Source organism: Plectropomus leopardus, chromosome 21 (assembly GCF_008729295.1).
Source record: "Plectropomus leopardus isolate mb chromosome 21, YSFRI_Pleo_2.0, whole genome shotgun sequence".
NCBI lineage: Eukaryota > Metazoa > Chordata > Actinopteri > Perciformes > Serranidae > Plectropomus > Plectropomus leopardus.
In genome coordinates, this window is record NC_056483.1 from 6,802,051 (window position 1) to 6,820,673 (window position 18,623).

An 18,623-nucleotide genomic window follows, 5' to 3' on the forward strand; every position below is an offset into this window, starting at 1 on the left:
TTAACTCTAAACAGACGATGATAGCATATCTCTGTGTGTGAAAGGGAAACTGTAGGACATTGTGCATTAGTTTGACATTGAGCATCATTTAGCATTTCTGCAGACTGAAAACTTCAGCTAGTAAGTATAGCTGAAAAATTTGTATTTTTTAGTCAAATGACTGTTTCCAATGTAAAAAAAAAAGAACATTTGTACTTGATATGCATATGCAATTTGATATTCAAATAGCCTATATCTTTCAGAATAACATCCATTTCTGAAAAGTTTACAGAATTTTCTTTTTCTACTGAGCATCAGAATCAGGTTTATTGCCAAGTAGGTTTTCACATATGAGGAATTTGCCTTGGTTTACTGCGTTTATCGCAGAACAAGAAACATAACAGGAGAGAAGAAACCCCCTCCCAACTGAAAAATTACCAACAGTCCTTAAATAAGGTAGAAATATAAACTGATGAGAATCAAATAGGCTCAACCATTTCGCTCATGTACACACACTTACTTGATATGAGACATTTTACAACAAAGGGAATGTTACAGATAAGCTCACACATCAATATATACAGTGCAAGATACTGAAGTGAAATAACAAAACAACTTTCAGTCTATTTAAGAGATTTTAGGGTTTTTCTTGTTTGTCTACTTGACTCTAATCTCCAAAATACTCTCAGTCCAGTGTAAAAAAACATCATATCACAGAATTTGGTCAAATGCATCTGTGACAGAAAGATACTTTTGTGTCAGGGGACATTTCATTTTACTGTGTGCAGATGTTTATGCTTTTCTACATGTTTGGCTGCTTTCTGTCAAATTTGGTGCTCTATCCACCAGGGGTCAGCATTTCACTAGCTATTGCTACCAGGGCTTATTTGTTTCAAAGAAGAGGTACAGTGTAAACATTAAAAAATAAAAAAAAGTTAAAACTTACATGTGCCCAAGCTATCCTTCTTATGTGATTGTATTATAACATTTAGGTATAAGGGGGTTTGCCACCATCTAAATCCAGTTAAGATAAAAGCACACTTAAAGCACACTTGCTTTTTCCCCCAAATTCTGATGACTTGTGCATATAGAAATTATAAATCCCCTAAAAATAAATGTGCTGTAAACACATATTATAAGCTGTTGACAAAGTATTCAGTTCTTTTACTTAAGTAAAAGTAGTAATACCACACTCTGAAAAAACTGTTACAAGTAAAAGTCGTGCATTGAAAATGTTACTAAGTAAATGTAAGTATGATACCCCCCAAAACACAAAATGATTAAAAAAAAAACCTTACAATTATTTTTTTTAAAAAGATAATAAAAATACAATGTATTTAAATTAAAAAAAATATATATATAGAAAAATGCCCCAAAAAACACATTATTTTTTTTAAAATAGGAAAAAAAATCTTTAAAATTCAAAAAATATATAAAAAAAACCTTATATTAAAAAAACAACCTAAAAATTAATTAATAAATAAAATAAATTTTCTGTGAATTGACTGACTGATCAACTAACAATTGCAGCTGTACTTGTATAAACAGTTTGGTAATTTAATTAATAAACTCTTCATATGTTTTTCATCCAAAAATCTTAATTTTCAAAGTAATTAAAGCTGCAGATAAATATAGTGAAGTAAAAACTACATAGTTTCCCTCTGAGATGTAGTGGAGTGCGAGTATAAAGTGGCATGAAAAGTACAAGTACCTCAAATTCCCTCTTAATTACACTACTTGAGTATATATAGTAGTTATATTCCATCACTGCATGATATGCGGTGCAGTGCGTTCAGGCAGTAATAATAAAAGCCAGGTTTAGACTTGCTGATGATGTCACGGCCGGGATGCCTGGCCCACGTGCGGGCAGCAGTGTGTTCCAGCCTCGCGGAGGGAGGGTCGACAACAACCGGACTGCGCAGCACAGGCGCAGTCAAACGCGGAGCCAGAGAAACTAATCCAACCAGTGTCGGATTATCGTTTTCATCCAAATCGCCGCTGTGAGAAGCCTCCTCGCTCAAATTCGGCGCTGTTTTTGATGTCACCTTGCGTCTCCCCCCACCCCCTTGATGATGATTTGCGAGGAAGATGCGCCGGTCTGAAATTTCCGTTGACCTTCGCCTCCGCTCAGCAGCATCGGATCATTGTGAAGCGCCGCCGCCACAGGAGCGCCCCGGCTCCTGCCGCTGCCCCACTTAACCTCCCTTTTCTCTAGAAATACAGGTGCTCTGACTTCCCCCCCAAGCCAGCTCAGCTTTGATTTTCTTTTTAATCAATCAAGACCGAGGCAGATGCCCCTCGCTGTCTCCTCCCGGCTTGTACTATGGTGGAGTTTCCATCTCTCAGTCCTTACTGGCCTCTCATCCGCTTTCTGGTGCCTTTGGCGATCACCAATGTTGCCATCGACCTCGGGGAACAGGTAACGTTTCTGTTTTGCTAACCTAAAAATAAGCTATAGCGTTGCGTTTTTGCTAGCAGCTAACGGGTTTTAACGCTTTCCTCTCCCTCGCTGTGGGTGTTTCAGTGTGTCCCCCGCTGCTGTTTCACAGCATTAATTTTTTAACACACACACCGTTTGTCCAACACTGACACCGGATATTTTGACAGTTTCTCCCGTTAAACGCGGCTGCTTGTGTTGTAGCTCGAGCTAGCTTAGCTTTGAGGCACTGTGAAGATATCCGTTAGGTTTTTTTTATATACATTATTTAGGAGGAGGGAAGACAGAGGGAGGCCCTTGTTTATTCTGAGATGTTTTTGTCGCTAAATTGTGTCAGCAAAAAAAATGCGGATTTTGTATTGTTCACCCAGCCTGTGCTGGATAAGCAACGCACCACAAACCTCAACCACCTGACTGTGATTTGTTTGACATTTGATTAATCAGTAAATCAGGGCCTGTTTGTGGATCATGGCGGATCATGTGCACACATTAAACCGGCGTTTTTCTTTTAATTGTCATATATTCCTGCTTGGTCATTTCCTGTCCTATCTCAGCCATAAACAGCACTGTGCAGTCTTAAGCCACCATGGATTTGGTATTTTAGCAAGTTTATAATGATCATACATATTTATTTCTCAGTAGTGTCTTTAGTAAAATACATCTATAACATACAGGACATATGTATACAGTATTAAAACAGCAAATATTTCAGAATAAAACAACTTCAACAGGCCAAAGTTGCAATTAGTGTGCCTTAAACTATCTTGGACAGACAATGTGAGATTCATAATGCTAATTTTACATAAGCCATGTCTAAAGCTCAGTCTTGATTGATTACATACACACATTACATGACATATTTCCTGTATGTTCTGGTTGTATATTAGTAAAGAGACTACTTAGAAATAAATTATTATAAATTAAACTATTATTAGTATATTTATTTCTCAGTCTCTTTATTAAGATACATAGAATACATGGGACATGTACAATGCATTAAAATACAAAAAAGGGTCAGATCAAAATGACTTCGACAGACTGAAGTCAGTATTTAGTGTAAAACATTGAATCGCACAACCATAACAAAAAAAGGTAGCTCACACAATCTATACTGAGCTTTGGACATGTCTTGTAAAAACACCAGACGATTGGTTTTGTAAATCTTATATTGCAACTTTAGCCTGTTGAAGTTGTTTTATTCTGAAATATTTGTGTGTTTCCTGTATGTTCTGGTTGTATTTTAGTAAAGAGACTATTGGGAAGTAAACATGCATGATCATTATATCATCTCAAAAATAACAAAGTTTAAGACTTTTGCACAGAACGGTATGATCTGCCCTCTCCCAAGGGGAGCAGATAGTGTGAGGAAAAAAACGCATTGTAGCCAGGAGATGTGAGGATTAAGCTTATGTAATGTCTCTGTTAGCTGGTATAAATAGCACGCAGTTCTGCAAAGGGAAAAGGGCAGCTGTAGTAGTAGTTGTGAATGGAAATAATTCTTGGATGAGGAGTTGTGGGTGTTTCCTGTCCAGACATTTTGATGCACTCGTTGCACTAGTCAAAGGTCTTTTTTTTATTGTCATTGTAAAGCGGGTATTCATTTTTAATGCAGGGCAGTGGTGGAGCACCATCTGGTCAGAGATAAAGTTAGGCTAAGTCATGGTCATGTGGGCTAGTCATGCTGCCATACTGAACTTCTCCCTGTCACCTCTCCCCCTGTAATGTCTTTTCCAGGCCCTCAACAGGGGCATAGCCACCGTTAAAGAGGATGCAATTGAAATGCTGGCCAGCTACGGCTTGGCCTACTCCCTGATGAAGTTCTTCACCGGACCCATGAGCGACTTCAAGAATGTGGGTTTGGTGTTTGTCAACAGCAAGAGGGACCGGAGGAAGGCTGTGTTCTGCATGGTGACGGCCGGGGCCATCGCGTTCATCCTTCACATCTTGATAGGTGTGTGTTTAAAGGTTGTTTGTGCATCCGTGATGAGACGCTGCGCTTAAACCACGTCCTGTAAAAGTGAAGTTTTGGGTATTTGTGGCAAACCCTAAGTTTTATTGTTGTGTAGCGCCTTATTCTGCAGCTCAAAACAACGTGTAGAGATGAGCTCCTTAACCTCTATACACACGTTTTCTCTTCTTCTCTCTAGCTTACACAGATTTAGGATACTACATCATTAATAAGCTCCACCATGTGGATGAATCTGTGGGGCATAAGACAAGAAAGGCCTTCTTATACCTGGCTGCGTTCCCCTTGTTGGATGCGATGGTGAGTGTGCAGCATCGCAGGATTATTCTACATGAGAAGTTATATCGTGCAAGCATGGATTTAAACACACCTGACCTAGAAATAGCTGGTTTTTAATCCTCTGTCCATGCTGGCGTCAAAGTGATAGTATATTCCCTGCTTTTGAGGCTCATGTCCTTTTGTATAAAGCCAGTCATCCAGCTTGTGGTTGAGGAAATTGCCAAAATAGAGCTTTTGTTTTGAGTTTAAAGCGTGGTGTCTCGGGATAACATCTCTGTCCATTGTTTTCCTCTGAAGGCGTGGATTCATGCAGGGATTCTTCTCAAGCACAAGTACAGCGTCATAGTAGGCTCAGCCTCAATCTCTGATGTTGTGGCCCAGGTAATGAGATCCATTCCTGTCTTTCCAATTTACTCCTGAAAGCTACATTTGAAGAGTTGGGAGAAAGTTTTGTGGATTTCTGGTCTTTGTTGCAGATTGTGTTCGTGGCCATCCTCCTCCACAGTAACTTAGAGTGTGTGGAGCCTTTACTCATCCCGATCCTTTCCCTGTATATGGGTGCCTTGGTCCGTTTCAGCATAGTCGGTTTGGGTTACTACTGTAACATTCACGACAACATCCCAGACTCCAGTGGGCTTGATGTGGGCGTAAGTGCTGCCTTTTTAACGTTAAACCTTAAAAGTTTGAGTCAGAGTCTTTGGTAATGACAAAAAGAAAAATATGACAGAAATAAATGACGGATATGGACTTTCTATCAAAACTAAAAAAGACAAAGCAGTTAGTTAAATTTTGTAATAATAAAATAAGGACAATTTTGTCTTAAACAAGGTGTTTGATCATTTAATTTAAATTTTACTTTTTGTTTGATGGATTTTTATTTTTTGCTTTTTGGCTTTTATTGAACAGCCTTTCTACATGGGACGCCTGCTCTACCAACTGAAACATTTCTGAAAATACACATTAACATCAATCCAAAATATTATTTGCAAAAATAAATTAGCATATTCATTAAAAAAAAACATTTAGCTTACAGTACACAACATTGATGATAGGTGTTAGCAGTGAATCCTTGTTCAAATATGTGCGCTTGCTAACGCTAAATCACTGCGCTCACTTATCCATAATGACGAGCAGAACTAGTCATCTAACATGTAGGTACAATGTAAACACATTGGCCAGTTTGCTGTATCATTATTCCAAGTGTACTGACATTTTTCTCAGTAACAATGGATCGTTTTGCAACTTTTCGAGCAAAAGACCAACACACCTCAGAAGCCTCTGGCAAAGGGTGAGGCTAACGCACCTAGCCATGCTGCTGCTGACTTAGCAGCTACAGCCAAGCGCAAACAGGAAAAGACCAGAAAATATTCAGAGAATTCTCTTAAATGCAACTGTTTTTTTTTACAATACATACAGTAGGGAGTCCCTGTTCTGTCTCTCTTTGAGCTAAGGGGTTCTTGGCCTGAAAAATGCAGAAGACTGAAATGAGGAATTAAGCAAACCAACAGTGACTTATTGGATATGTCTCAATCCCTGCAGGGCGATGCCACAATCAAAAAGATGCTGAGTTTCTGGTGGCCTCTGGCCCTCATCCTGGCCACTCAGCGCATCAGCCGACCCATCGTCAACCTCTTTGTGTCTCGCGACCTCAAGGGGACCTCTGATGCCACAGAGGTGGGTGTATCAGGAATTTAAATCCACCACAACTGTTTATTCTAGAAACCATTTCTCTGTCATGGCTCATAGTGACTAACAGTCATGCATGATTAAAAAGAGCTAACGTTTTTGTTTTTGTCACATTTCTTCTGGATGTTATTAATAAAGCTGCCAGAAATTACTTTAAGAGGGACTTTACAGCTTTGTGAAGCCACTGGACTAATTTTTCCCTCAAGTTGTTGCAGATGAAAAGCCAGATGCTAGCAAACTCCCGCTGGAGCTTTCTGGCTTACAGAGACCCTAACTACTAGAGACAATACAAAGCTGTTTACCAGAATGAACTGGAAATCATTGACAACACTGGCTGCCAGTGGTTTGGGTGATTCACCATGTACATGTGGAACTCAGGGCATGATTACACTGAGTGAAAACATTCCTACATGGCCCTACTGTCCCCGCGTAAAGCCTGACACTGTCGTTGTTGTTTGGGACACAATGGCAAGCTCAAGGCTGTTATCCAATCATAAACTTGTGAAAAACCACACGCTGCTGGGAAAGTGAGAGACACGCGTGTTGCCTTCGTGTCTGCTATTGTTAGACACCTGCCATTAATTTAGCTGTGTGTGCCACGTGTGGTATTTTTGACATTAAAGCGGTAGCGTGCTGATGACTTATAGCTGCCGTGTCTTTGTCATTCCAGGCTGTGGCTGTCCTCACGGCCACATACCCTGTGGGTCATATGCCCTACGGTTGGTTAACCGAGCTGAGGGCAGTGTACCCTGCCTTTGACAAGGTAATTGAGACTCTCTCTGCTAATTTTTGCTGCAGTTTATTGTAGACAGGTTTGTTTATGCCACTGATATTCCTCTCTTACCAACAGAACAATCCCAGCAACAAGCTGAACGCTGGCACCCCTGTCACCAAGTCCCATATTAAAAAGTTTACATTCTGCTGTCTGGCTCTATCACTCACGGTAAGATGATCGTGAATCTTTCTTTTTCTTCCTTTTCATGCGCTGTTTTTACTCTCACAATACGGCACGAATTAACCTCGGAAAGAGGGTGTGGTGAACTGTTTGTTTTTATGGTCGATGTGGAAACAATCCTGAATATCTGGCTGGAATGTGTGATGCCAAATCTATGAGGTTTGGTGCTGGAAGAAAAATAATCGGCAACAAGTTTGATAATCAATTCATTGTTCTAGCGTAGTGGTTCTCAGCCTGGGGTCGGCGGACCTTCAGTGGTCCGGTCTGGGTTGGCAGCACTTCTCTTGTGATGCCTTTAAAAATATTTAAACCTTCAAACCGTGAGTAAATGGGTTTGCCTTATTTTGAAAACATGGGGAAAAAAGTCAATGGGCAACAAAAAAATGTCATGCTATATACAAGAAATGTGTAGATTTGTAAAATTATTACATATTTTGAAGTATTTTTACAGAAAAAATAGCATTTTTGGCACTTTTTCAGGTCATTTCCTCATTTGTTTGTTTCTTTCGTTTTGATTTATTTTGTAATTTTTAGGCAATTTTCTTGTACTTTTAGAAACGGGAGCCATTTCTTATTAAGTTTCTCATTGCCTTCATGCTTTTGTTTTTTTTTTTTTGTTAAGAAATCAAGCCAATTTGCTTAGGATTCAAAGGGTTAGGGGAGTTCCAGAGGGGCCATGGAAAATTTGAAATAGACTATTTTTACTATTTATTATTTCACAATAGAAATGAGCCAAATGTGTCGTAAGAGTCGTAAGAGTCATAAGAGTGACTCCTTTGATCAGAGGTTTCACTTCCTCTTCACGTCTTATTCATATCTAATGATCAAACTCTTTTCAGATGAAACAAAATCAAACGGGGGTCTGTGATCTAATGTGTATCAATTTAGCGGTCCTTTACACGAAACAAGTTGAGAACCACTATTCTAGTCAATTATTAAACAAAAATAATAAACGTTTTTTGACTCTGGCTTCTCAGATGTGAAAATTTGCAGCTTTTCGCAGCGCCTTTGGCGAAATTCTGACAGGCATATTCTGACATTTTATTGGCTTAACAATTCACTAAGCCTATAGCTGCTATGCACTGATTTAAGTACTCAATGTCATGCAATGACTGTAGCCAAAATGCACTTTAAAACCTGCTGCTGCCATTTATTGATATGTAGGACACACTTTGTATCATCAATAATATTATCATTTATGCTTATATGTGTTTGTCACAGTTTTATGTTGTCATTATCTGCAGTTTTACCTTGTTTTTATCCTGTCTTAATGTTTAATTTAGCTGTCATGTAATGGATTATTTTGATTGTGTACAGCTGTAAGCCTGAGAGTAACCAAATGTAATTTTGTTGTACATCTACAATGACAAAGTGTCCTACATGTCTTACATTAAAAGCACTTACGAGGTTTACTAAAATCATCCACTTTCTTTTTAGACATTGTTTGCATTTAGAGGATATTTAAACATCTAGAACGATTCGTGTAGTTGATACAGCAAGCCTGAAGTTTCAGGATTCATTTTCGTAATAGGCTTCCCTACTCTTTCTGTGTATGTGTTTACAGTCTAAGGTGTCCTTCGCTGAGACTTGACCTTCTTTACAGTAGGTGTTAGGTGTCAGTTGTCCCTCTGCGGTGTCCTACGGCAACCTCATATCCATAGAAAGCCTTTTCTTTAAAAAAATGCATGAAATAGCTTATCCTGTAAACAGCAAATGTATTATGGCTTGTTTTTTTAAAATCTATTTCTGTACATGCTCCATCTCCAACAGGCAGAACATTTTTCGCAAAACACAACACCCATGCCATGTTTACCTTTTCGTAATCCTACTGTACCACAGATTGAAATATAACAGAGGAGGTCAGGGTTCAGCTCCGAAACCGACACAACCAGTCTGGTGTTGTGCAGAAACATGTCTGACACAGTTTTTGCAGAGCTTGCCAAAGGCAGTGCATTCAAAAGGTTTTCCACTGAATGAGCCCTGAACTTGAGGGCTTCCTCAGAAACTAAGGCAAAACGCGTGACTTCTAAATAAAGGTCTCACGTTCATTTAATTATGCCGGTACAGCTGTACACTAATGAACAAAGTGATGGGGGCTCGCAGCTTAGTCGCAGGCGTACTCAATGTACTTTTCCTTTGCCATCCTGTCGTGGTTTCAGGTTGCAAAGAGAGGGAGACACATTAGAGTGGAATTTGTGAAGAGGCTAAGGGGCTTTTGTTTCCCCCTAAACACACCCACCCAAGCTTTAAGAGCTTATTAAAATAGGCATTCACGTAAAATATATCAGTTAACACATTCCAAAAGCTCCTCGCAGGTGTACTTTTTCTGCTAAGTAATGAGTGCTGCAGTCACACTGTGTACACTGCTGCCCAGTGTTTATGTTTTTCAGCAAAATGTTTGGATAACTGTGCCAGCAGATCTGCACCAAAACTGTGATCCAGGCTCTCTCATCATATTTGCAAAGAGAATTTGTGTTAAGTAAAAAAGAGCCTTTGACCCAGATAGTTGTAACAGCCCGAATAAGAAAAACAGGAAGTTTTGTGGCCAAGGTTGGGTCTTATAGGAGGAGGAGGAGGAGGAGGAGGAGGAGGAGGAGGAGGAGGAGGAGGGTGGCAAACCAGATGTGGAATACCAGAGCTGTAAACATATATGTGCGGGTGTGTGTGTGTGTGTGGTGTGTGTGGTGTGTGCTCAATGCAGCACAACAGGCAGAAAGGTATGTTCTGTAATGGTGTTGAAAACACAAGCTGACAGCCCTCAAGCCAGGGCTTGTTCTGATTACACACGAAAGCAGAAATCCAACAGAATGAAAAACAGCCGAGGAGGCAGATGAAGTGCATATAAAAAAAAAAAAAGGAGCTGAGTAATGTTCTGTCACGAAATAATTTCATCTTATGAAAGCAGACTGTGTTTAGGATGTCGAGGCAGTGAGTGTGGATGTCTCACCTTGTTTGGAGAAACCGCAGCTGAGTCAGGGGAGATGGCGGTTTCGCTTGAGCCAAACAAATTAGTTATTATGTGCCTCCATCTTACTAAAATAATGATAGCTTGTAAGGCGATACCAAATGAAATCATCAGTTACAAGTAATCTATTCCTATATTTTGGTTTAGGGGATCAAAAACCACAAAACCACATCAAAGGCACATCATTTCCTACTACAAGTGTAGTTTTGTAAGAAGAGTGAGATGCTGAGATGTTGGAATTACTCACGGCCATTTTTCTGTCAGAGGACTCAAAATATTGTAGTGCTTTCATCTCGTGCTGTGTTATCCCTTCTTCTTTTCTCTTACTGAAAAGCATGACTCTGTCAGCAACATAAAATAATTTTACATTTATTCATTTGGCAGACGCTTTTGTCTAAAGGGACTCACAAATGAGGTAAAATCTAAGCTACATTAGATCAAGGAAAAGCCTCTGAGAGTAAATAATGCAATACTCAATGTCTTAAAGCGGTTGGACTTCAGCTGAGCAGCATAATCAGATGGGACTGAAAGTTCATTAAAGTTGGTTGGGAATTAGTCAGATGTCTAAATGTTCTTGCAGACTTTGTTGGACAGACTGAGGTTGAGCTGAGCAGAAAGGCCTGCTGGGAGCACTGGGAGTTCACCCGAAGAGTGATTGAGTTAAAAGTAGCAGTGATGCATGTCAATACAGTTGGTCATCTGGTGTGAAGGACAGATAGCGCTCCGTGTCATCAGCATAGCAATGGTAGGAAAAACCATGTTGAAGAGGAAAAATGGACCAAAGGAAGTGGTGTATAGTAGGAAGACAAGGGGACCAAGCACTGATCCTTGCTGTACCCCAGTGGAGAAGAAACTTATCACCAATCGTTCTGGACCTTTGGCCTTGAATAGAAATCAGATTTGAACCTTTGAATATTAAGTTTGAGAACCCCAGATATAGATTGTACAAGTTTGAAGGGGTTCAGGGTGACAGCGACATTCGTAAAGTAACAAGTCAAGTTCATCCTCCAAACTAAGGCTCGCTAACTACGCAAATAACTGATGGGAAATGCACATCAACATTTTTTGCTGGCACTAGATAAACAAAAGCCAGAGACTTTATCGTACTATGTTGCTGTGAGCTATAAATACACCACTTAAACGCAGAAGATGTTATCTCAGAGCCCGACTGGGCAAAGCCTCTCTACCTCCATGCAGCTTCCTCAGTCTTACTCAGACACACCTTGGGTCTGGGTCTGCAGCTGCCCTTACCAGAGAGCAGCATGACTGCAAGGAGCGCTCACTCTGCGGCTAAATCGAGGAACCACAATGTCCCAGAAGCACACTGCAAACTGAAAAACACTGAAAGAAAACAGCTGCTCAACTCAGTCAACTGAGGTGTCTCTAACTGATGATTTAAATCTTCAACTTTAAATGGAAAGCCTCATCGAGCGGGGCTGATTAGGTGGTTCACAGTGCCAAAGGCTGCTGGCAGATCCAGCAAAATGAGATTTCAGGGTTTTTACCACCGACAACAGTGCAGATTGAGTGGAAACCAGATTGGTTTAAAGAAGTAGATTATTTTGACAGGAAATCTGAGACAGGTAAAACTAATGAAAGGGAGTAGCGAGATCGGCCTGAAGTTTTTAACATTAGATTTTTTAACAAGATAACCTGAACCTGTCGACAAAGCCGAGGTGCAAGGTACAAAGTTATTTTTTTTTTCAATTGCCTGGTCTGACAGCTGGGTCAGAAATGTACTTTCCCCTATACAATTTGTTTTATTTATTAGCAGTTATGCAATAATGGAAATGTGACTCTTAAAAATGACCCAATTTTATTGGCCTTGCGCTCAAACTTGTGGCAAACTGTGCAATACATAGAGATTTGCCCACATCCTCTAACGGCACCCAACTAAACTCCTGCTTCTAGGATAATTGAAATATCCTCTTGCCCTTCAGCTCACAGACTTTGTCTTGCTATTTTCACCAAAGTGCCCGATGGGTGCTGCTCATTTGCAGCTCTCAACAGACTCACTCCTATAGCAACTTCCACCATCAGCTTCTAAAAAATGATGTGCTTAATTCTTTTTAGCCGCTTGCATGATAGTGAACAAAAAATAAAGTAGATTTTGAGCACAGCTGATTGGTATTCATGTGAGGGATTGTTTCATAGAGGAGATAATTTGGGTGAATGTCAATTTGGTGGAAAAAGCAAAACCCGTCTTACCTTCTTGCCGAGATGCTCAAGCAGAAAGCATGATTGGTGGAAGAGGCAGCTGGAGTGGCAGTATTTCTTTTGGATGTATCCAGTTGTCGGTGGGCTGGGGACAGCAAAGACAGGGATTAAATCAGCTTTATTGACAGCAGACAAGTGAACACGTACTGCTGTAAAGTTGAGTTTTTTATAGTATGTTGCATTTTTGCATAGGGACGAGTTATATGTTTGAATGATGGGAATGTTGTGGAAAAACACCTTTCATGGCTCTCCAGGCCTGCTGGTGCTCGCTCTTCAGTCCAGATCGCACAGAAACTATCTTTATACAATTTTAAACAAACTGATGTAATATTCATGCTGAGATCAGTCGGGTTTATACTTCTGTTTAACACTCTCTAACGTGCTTTTAATTCAGTAATAGCTTGAGGCGCTTTGGTACCGCTGCACGTGCCTCGGCAACTGCTTCTAGAAACAATAACATTGTCTGTCATGTGTTTGCTCGCATGCTTGTTTTATGTGAACTTCAAAGGCCCACATTCAGTCCGAAACCCCTTGAGTTAATGAACTAATGAAATCTAATGAGGCGTGCGTGGCGACTCTATTGTGGTGCAGCGAACGCAAAAAAATTAATTTGCTTTTGTTCATTTTGTGTCCAGCTTTGCTTTGTGGTGTTTTGGACTCCTCATATATCAGAGAGGATCCTGGTTGATGTCATTGGAGTGGAGTACGCTTTCGCTGAGCTGTGTGTGGTCCCGCTCCGAATTTTCTCCTTTTTTCCTCTGCCAGGTAAGACACTCGATTTCAGATGTTTTTTTCAGCATCAAAGTCCAGCTGCATTTTCCTTCCTGCTGCGGCTTCAGCCGGGGCGCAGCTAGGACCAGTGGGGTGATGTTTCCACTTTGTGTGTGTGTTTGCAGTGACTGTTCGGGCTCATTTGACTGGATGGCTCATGACCCTGAAAAAGACCTTTGTGCTGGCCCCCAGCTCGGTTCTACGCATCATTGTCCTCATCACCAGTCTAGTTGTGCTGCCTTATATGGGGTAAGTCAACACTTCAGAGAACAGTGTCAGGGTCACAAAGGTCAGCACCGTGACTCAGGCTCAGTGTGGTATTTCACGCAGTATTGTGTTTAATCTGGTAACATGTTTACATTTTTTATATTCTTCTTTTTTTTTATTCCTAAATAGAGCAAACAGGAGGATGCACTTCCACACTTTCAAAATAATCCTTCAATGTAATCCTTTGTGCTTCAGGGTTCACGGGGCCACACTCGGGGTTGGATCCCTCCTGGCCGGCTTCATAGGAGAGTCGACAATGGTTGCCATAGCAGCTTGCTATGTTTATCGACAACAGGTGAGAACACCTGGGCTGAGGTTGTTGCAAACACAAGAGTACACACCTTATGCTGTGCTTCCTGCAGATCCCATCAGCAACCATTTTTAAGCAGGCGTACCTGCCACTTATTACAATCATCCTGTTTAGTCTCAATAGAGGTATAACTGATACTAATCCACCATAAATACATGCAAGAAAAAAAGCAGATTTAGCACAGCTCCTCACATATTAAATTACTCATGTATATTGTATTTGACACATATTACTCTCTTATTGAAGAGAGATTTGCACATGAAGAACAATCCCACGTTTCTATCCCTGCAGTCTACGGCAAGACCGAAGTCAATAATTACGACTCGGTATTTCCAACCTCCCACATAAATGCGTCACAGTGCTTCTGCTCAGGAAAACATAGACGCCTGCTGCAAACTGATTTCTTTGACAAGTTTATGAGTTTCGCAAGCGTCGACAGGGGACCAACATCAGTTATCACAGCACCTTCGGCAAAGACAAGAGGCGTGGTAAACAAACTTTTATGATAGGGGTTGACAGAGATTATCTGTATCAGTGTTTTATTTTAATGATTGCCTGTAAAATTAATTGATGAAAAAGTGTGCATATTATTCTCAACCAACACCAGGGAAGGCAGCGTTAGCATGGGAGGAACTTTTACTGTGTAAAACCTTGGGAACTATTTTTATTCATTTTTTTCATTTAAATTTTCACTTGATTTTATAAAAAAAATTGCTGGGAACTTGCTCTACATGATGAATTTAAGTCTGGATTAAATACTTGCTAAAGGCAAGTTATTGTAGGTGCATATTGCTTCCAAATATCGGTTATCGGTCTCATTAAGTACTAATGAACAGTATCGGCCCTGAAAATCCAATATCGGTCAACCCCTAGTTTATGATACTTCACATTCTCTTCAGTCAGATAATCTTCACAAATAAACACCACTTTGAGCATTTTAGAAGCCTAAATGCAGTCACCAGAGGTAAAAAGTGAATGCCAGGCTAAACAAACTACACATTTGTTGTGCCGCCACCGCTACGAGGCTGTAAAGTGTTCAGTGAGTTTTGGCTCAATGACGTTCTGTAGTCTCGTTTAGCCACTTGTTAGCAACCGTCTATTTTAAACACGTAAAAGCTTCAAAGGTCACTATGGGGTTTCTCACTGAGGTATTTCGTTTCATATGGCTTGGCTTAAAGTTGTCCTTAAAGTTGTTAGTTGTTGCGTGGTGTCAGTGATTACATCTTCCACATTTGAAAAAGCCCCGTGGTCTGCGAACACGCCAAAGGTCCTTTTGTTTCCCGGCAGATAATGTTTCCAGTCTGTAATTAGTTAGTGCTGATAACCAGAGGCATAACCTAATGAGGTCATTGGAGACAGAAGGCTCTGCATACTTCCATCTTCACATGAGGATTACTCAACCAGATATCGTGTTCGTCAGTCATTAGATTAGCACGATCATGGTCTCAGCTGCAGTTTTTGGCAGTGATACTTCTCCTTTGATCGAATTTTAAGGATTTTAAAGACTTCGTTGTTGTCCGTCTCCGCAGAAAAACAGTGAGATGTCCAATGAGCTGGTGGTGGAGGGCGAGGACTCTGCCCCGATGAGCGAGGTGTGCTCCCGGACTCAGATGGACGCCATAGAGGAGCTCCAGGAGGAGGAGGAGGAGCAGGAGTGAACTCTGACTGCAGGGGAAGGTAAACCTCCATGTGGAACTTTTGCTGAAGAGGAGAGCGCCGAGTGTTACAGTGCTGGAGAGGAGAGAGGACCCGAGTATGGTTTTGGTTTCAGAGGTTCTCCCGACAGACTAAACTTTGACTAAGAGTGACGAGGTCTTCCCCGCGTCGACCTCACACACCATTAAAACGCACACTGTAAAGAAAGCCATGCACCCTCAAGTGTTCATCCATCAGTGTAAATACCGTAACGTCTTCCGATTTTTTTTTTCATCATCGGCCGGTGTATTAACCACTATCATGTGTTTACTGGTAAACAAGGGAAAAACGACACAGGAGAACTTTTCCTCCTCAGCAGCGAGAATGAAACGTCTGTCGAGTGCTAGTGGAGTTGCCAAAATTACAGAGTTCATTATTTTATGTTATTTTATCAAGATTAAGCGGCAAGGCCTTGCTTGAATTCAAATATAGACATGTTGTGGGACTTGTTGGGTTGTGCAATCGTATTTTACATACAACGGTGTACAGATTATTGTTGTTTTATATAGGTAATGCAATGTGTATATTTAATTGCCCAGAGGGGTCAGGAATCCCTCGTTATATCACTGCGTGTTACGGAATACAGTTATGATTGTTCACTTTCCATGCAGTCTGAGAGTCCATCTACTTTTGTTTTGCCAAGCATTTTCCTGGTAGTATTCAGACTGTCGTACGTACTGTATATACTGTATAGGCATTCTTATTTGGCAAATAAATTGCTTTATTATTAACCCTTTTGTTTTGTTGACATTGGGTTTAGGTCTTTCACCCATACACAGGGACTTGAGAAAATTGATGCAATTTCTTTTGAGAACATGGGGGAAAAGGAGAGGGCAAGTTGGCCAAAAATGTCAGGAAAATTGCAAAAAATTTAAAATGGTAAAACGTGACAAGAAAATTACTTTAAAATTAGCTGTGAGGAGATTATTTATTATCCCAAAAAAGAAGAATTTACATTAGAAATTTTAAATTATGTAACACAAAAGTATATATTATTTTATAGTCATTTTCTTGTCTCTTTTTGGTTTTTTACTTACTAACTTTTTACTAATTTCTTGCTCATTTTTGGGGTCATTGCCGCCTTCCCCAAATAGGAAATTTGAGGATGACATTTAGGGCTTTGGAAAATTTTACTTCTGAATCATTTTATAGACAAATTAACCCTTAAGAACCTGGATCAACATCAATTTTGCTGTCATCAATCAGGTGCCGATCAGAAGCATTTAAACCTGAGACTGTAGAGGAAATTGGTGCAACTGTCTGGAAAATGCAAAAAATAAAAGGAATAGTAAAAGGTGACAAGAAAATAACTTAATTTAGACATGGGGAGATTATTAGATCTTTTTTTTATTTTAAAGGAAAAAAATCTCCAGACAACTATATTTGTATTTGTTCTTATATTTTTATATTTAACATTACGTTATTTGATATTTATTTTTCAGTTTTAAGTTCATTTTCTTGTCTCTTTTATATTTTTTCCTTTTGATAATTTTCAGGTAATTTTTTTGTAACTTCTTACTAATTTCTGGCTCAAGTTTAGTTGCTTATTGCCTTCTTTTCATGTTTTTGGAAGAAATCATGCCAATTTGCTCGAGTTTCAAAGGGTCAAAGGCCCTGTGTGGAGGAGTTACAGGCATCTAGCGATGAGATTGCAGAACTGAAACGTCTCTCATGCGCCGAGCATGTAGGAGAAGTAACAGGGGCCAATGTGAAAGCACAAACGGCCCTATCTAGAGCCGGTGTTTGATTTGTCCGTTCTGGGCTACTGTACATAGATACCCTTTGGAAGAGGAACCGCTCTGAGTTGTCACAGCAAACACAACCCTGATACAAACACTTGATTCTGTCATTTAGGGCAAACACGTGCTTGGACCTGTACATATATTACCACAGCGTCAGTGTTTGGCTGCCAGACTAAAGGTAAAGAATTTGGGCCTACCTGTTGTCTTGCTGTCCCAGTCCTGATGCAAAGGCCGTCACTCGGTCAGCTCGCTCTCTGTGGTCCATTACAGCGAGCTGTACTCCGTTGACAGTTTAACACACACGAAAACATCTGAAAAATACCTTGAAAAAAACTTCATCTGGAAGAGAGAAAACAGTCCATCCTGCTTGTAGCATTCAAAAACCTGATCGTCTGGGGTCACCCACCTGGTCCCAATTGTCTGTTAATCACTTTGACATGCCCCCCTTCAAAACTACACCTGAGTAAGCCCAGCCCACCAAGCATGACAGCCAATAAACAAAAACATCAATTCTTAGTTTCAGGTGAATATACACTAATGAAAACATAGTTATGCATGAAATATATCATTTCTGACAATATATACCCCCAAATCTTATACGCTCGACCTTCAAATAACCCAATATGTAGAAAAGCACCTTAACTTTTTTTGACACAAACTCGTTTTGCACGTTTGATAAAGGTAACAAAATAAGGAAATTAACTTAAAGCATGTTATTGCACCAAATATTTCCTGTTTTGCATGAACACATTAAACAGACAAAACAAATGTGCAGTGTGTTATGCTGCTAAAGCCCTACAGTGACACTACTGGAGATGTTCCAACACCATTGTTGCTTAACCAGTTCCTGAACTTGCTTTCGGCTGATGAAGAGTACCTATCCGATAACATCATGTTAAAAAAATTTGCTAAATGATTGCTATCACTGTTGCATGCTCAGGTTTAACCCTTTGTAAAACTTGAACAAATATATAAAGAGAACAAACACCAGAGAACTTTCATTATTATCTACGTTGACATTTGGTTAATAGCTATCATTACACATTTTAACAAGAAATTAATTCTTCTTCTCCACTCTTAACCCTTTGAAACCTGAACTGACATCAGTTTTCTTGTGTTGCGTCAGTTGTATTTCCCAAGCATGTAAATCATTTTAACCTGAGCAAACTGGTTTGACTATTTTAAAAAAAAGGGAAAAAGGCAGCTTGGCAAGAAAATTACCTGAGAATTTGGTTTTAAAATATAATAAAGGGAGAGAGAAAAATAAATTATTTAATTAAAACTGTTTAAAAAAGAAGAAAAAAATCCAGAAAACTATAATTATTACGTTAGTTTTATAATTATGTTACAGATT

The 18,623-nt window shown here is 39.9% G+C and overlaps 1 protein-coding gene across 1 annotated transcript; it reads left to right on the forward strand.

Moving 5' to 3' along the window:
* The first annotated feature begins 1,838 nt into the window (after positions 1-1,838).
* LOC121960759 (progressive ankylosis protein homolog) lies at positions 1,839-16,258 on the forward strand. Its single transcript, XM_042510610.1, has 12 exons — positions 1,839-2,398; positions 4,151-4,367; positions 4,564-4,682; positions 4,959-5,042; positions 5,138-5,308; positions 6,201-6,335; positions 7,018-7,110; positions 7,198-7,290; positions 13,120-13,249; positions 13,381-13,504; positions 13,718-13,817; positions 15,362-16,258. The coding sequence occupies exons 1-12, from the start codon at positions 2,303-2,305 to the stop codon at positions 15,488-15,490; spliced, it is 1,491 nt and encodes a 496-aa protein (XP_042366544.1). The 5' UTR covers positions 1,839-2,302; the 3' UTR covers positions 15,491-16,258.
* Positions 16,259-18,623: the final 2,365 nt, after the last annotated feature.

What these genes read in the sequence shown, in the direction of transcription:
- LOC121960759 (XM_042510610.1), top strand. Translation starts at nt 2,303, where the DNA reads ATGGTGGAGTTTCCATCTCTCAGTCCTTACTGGCCTCTCATCCGCTTT. An exon ending in CCATCGACCTCGGGGAACAG is followed by an intron (nt 2,399 to 4,150) that starts GTAACGTTTCTG and finishes TGTCTTTTCCAG; the next exon opens with GCCCTCAACAGGGGCATAGC. An exon ending in CATCCTTCACATCTTGATAG is followed by an intron (nt 4,368 to 4,563) that starts GTGTGTGTTTAA and finishes TCTTCTCTCTAG; the next exon opens with CTTACACAGATTTAGGATAC.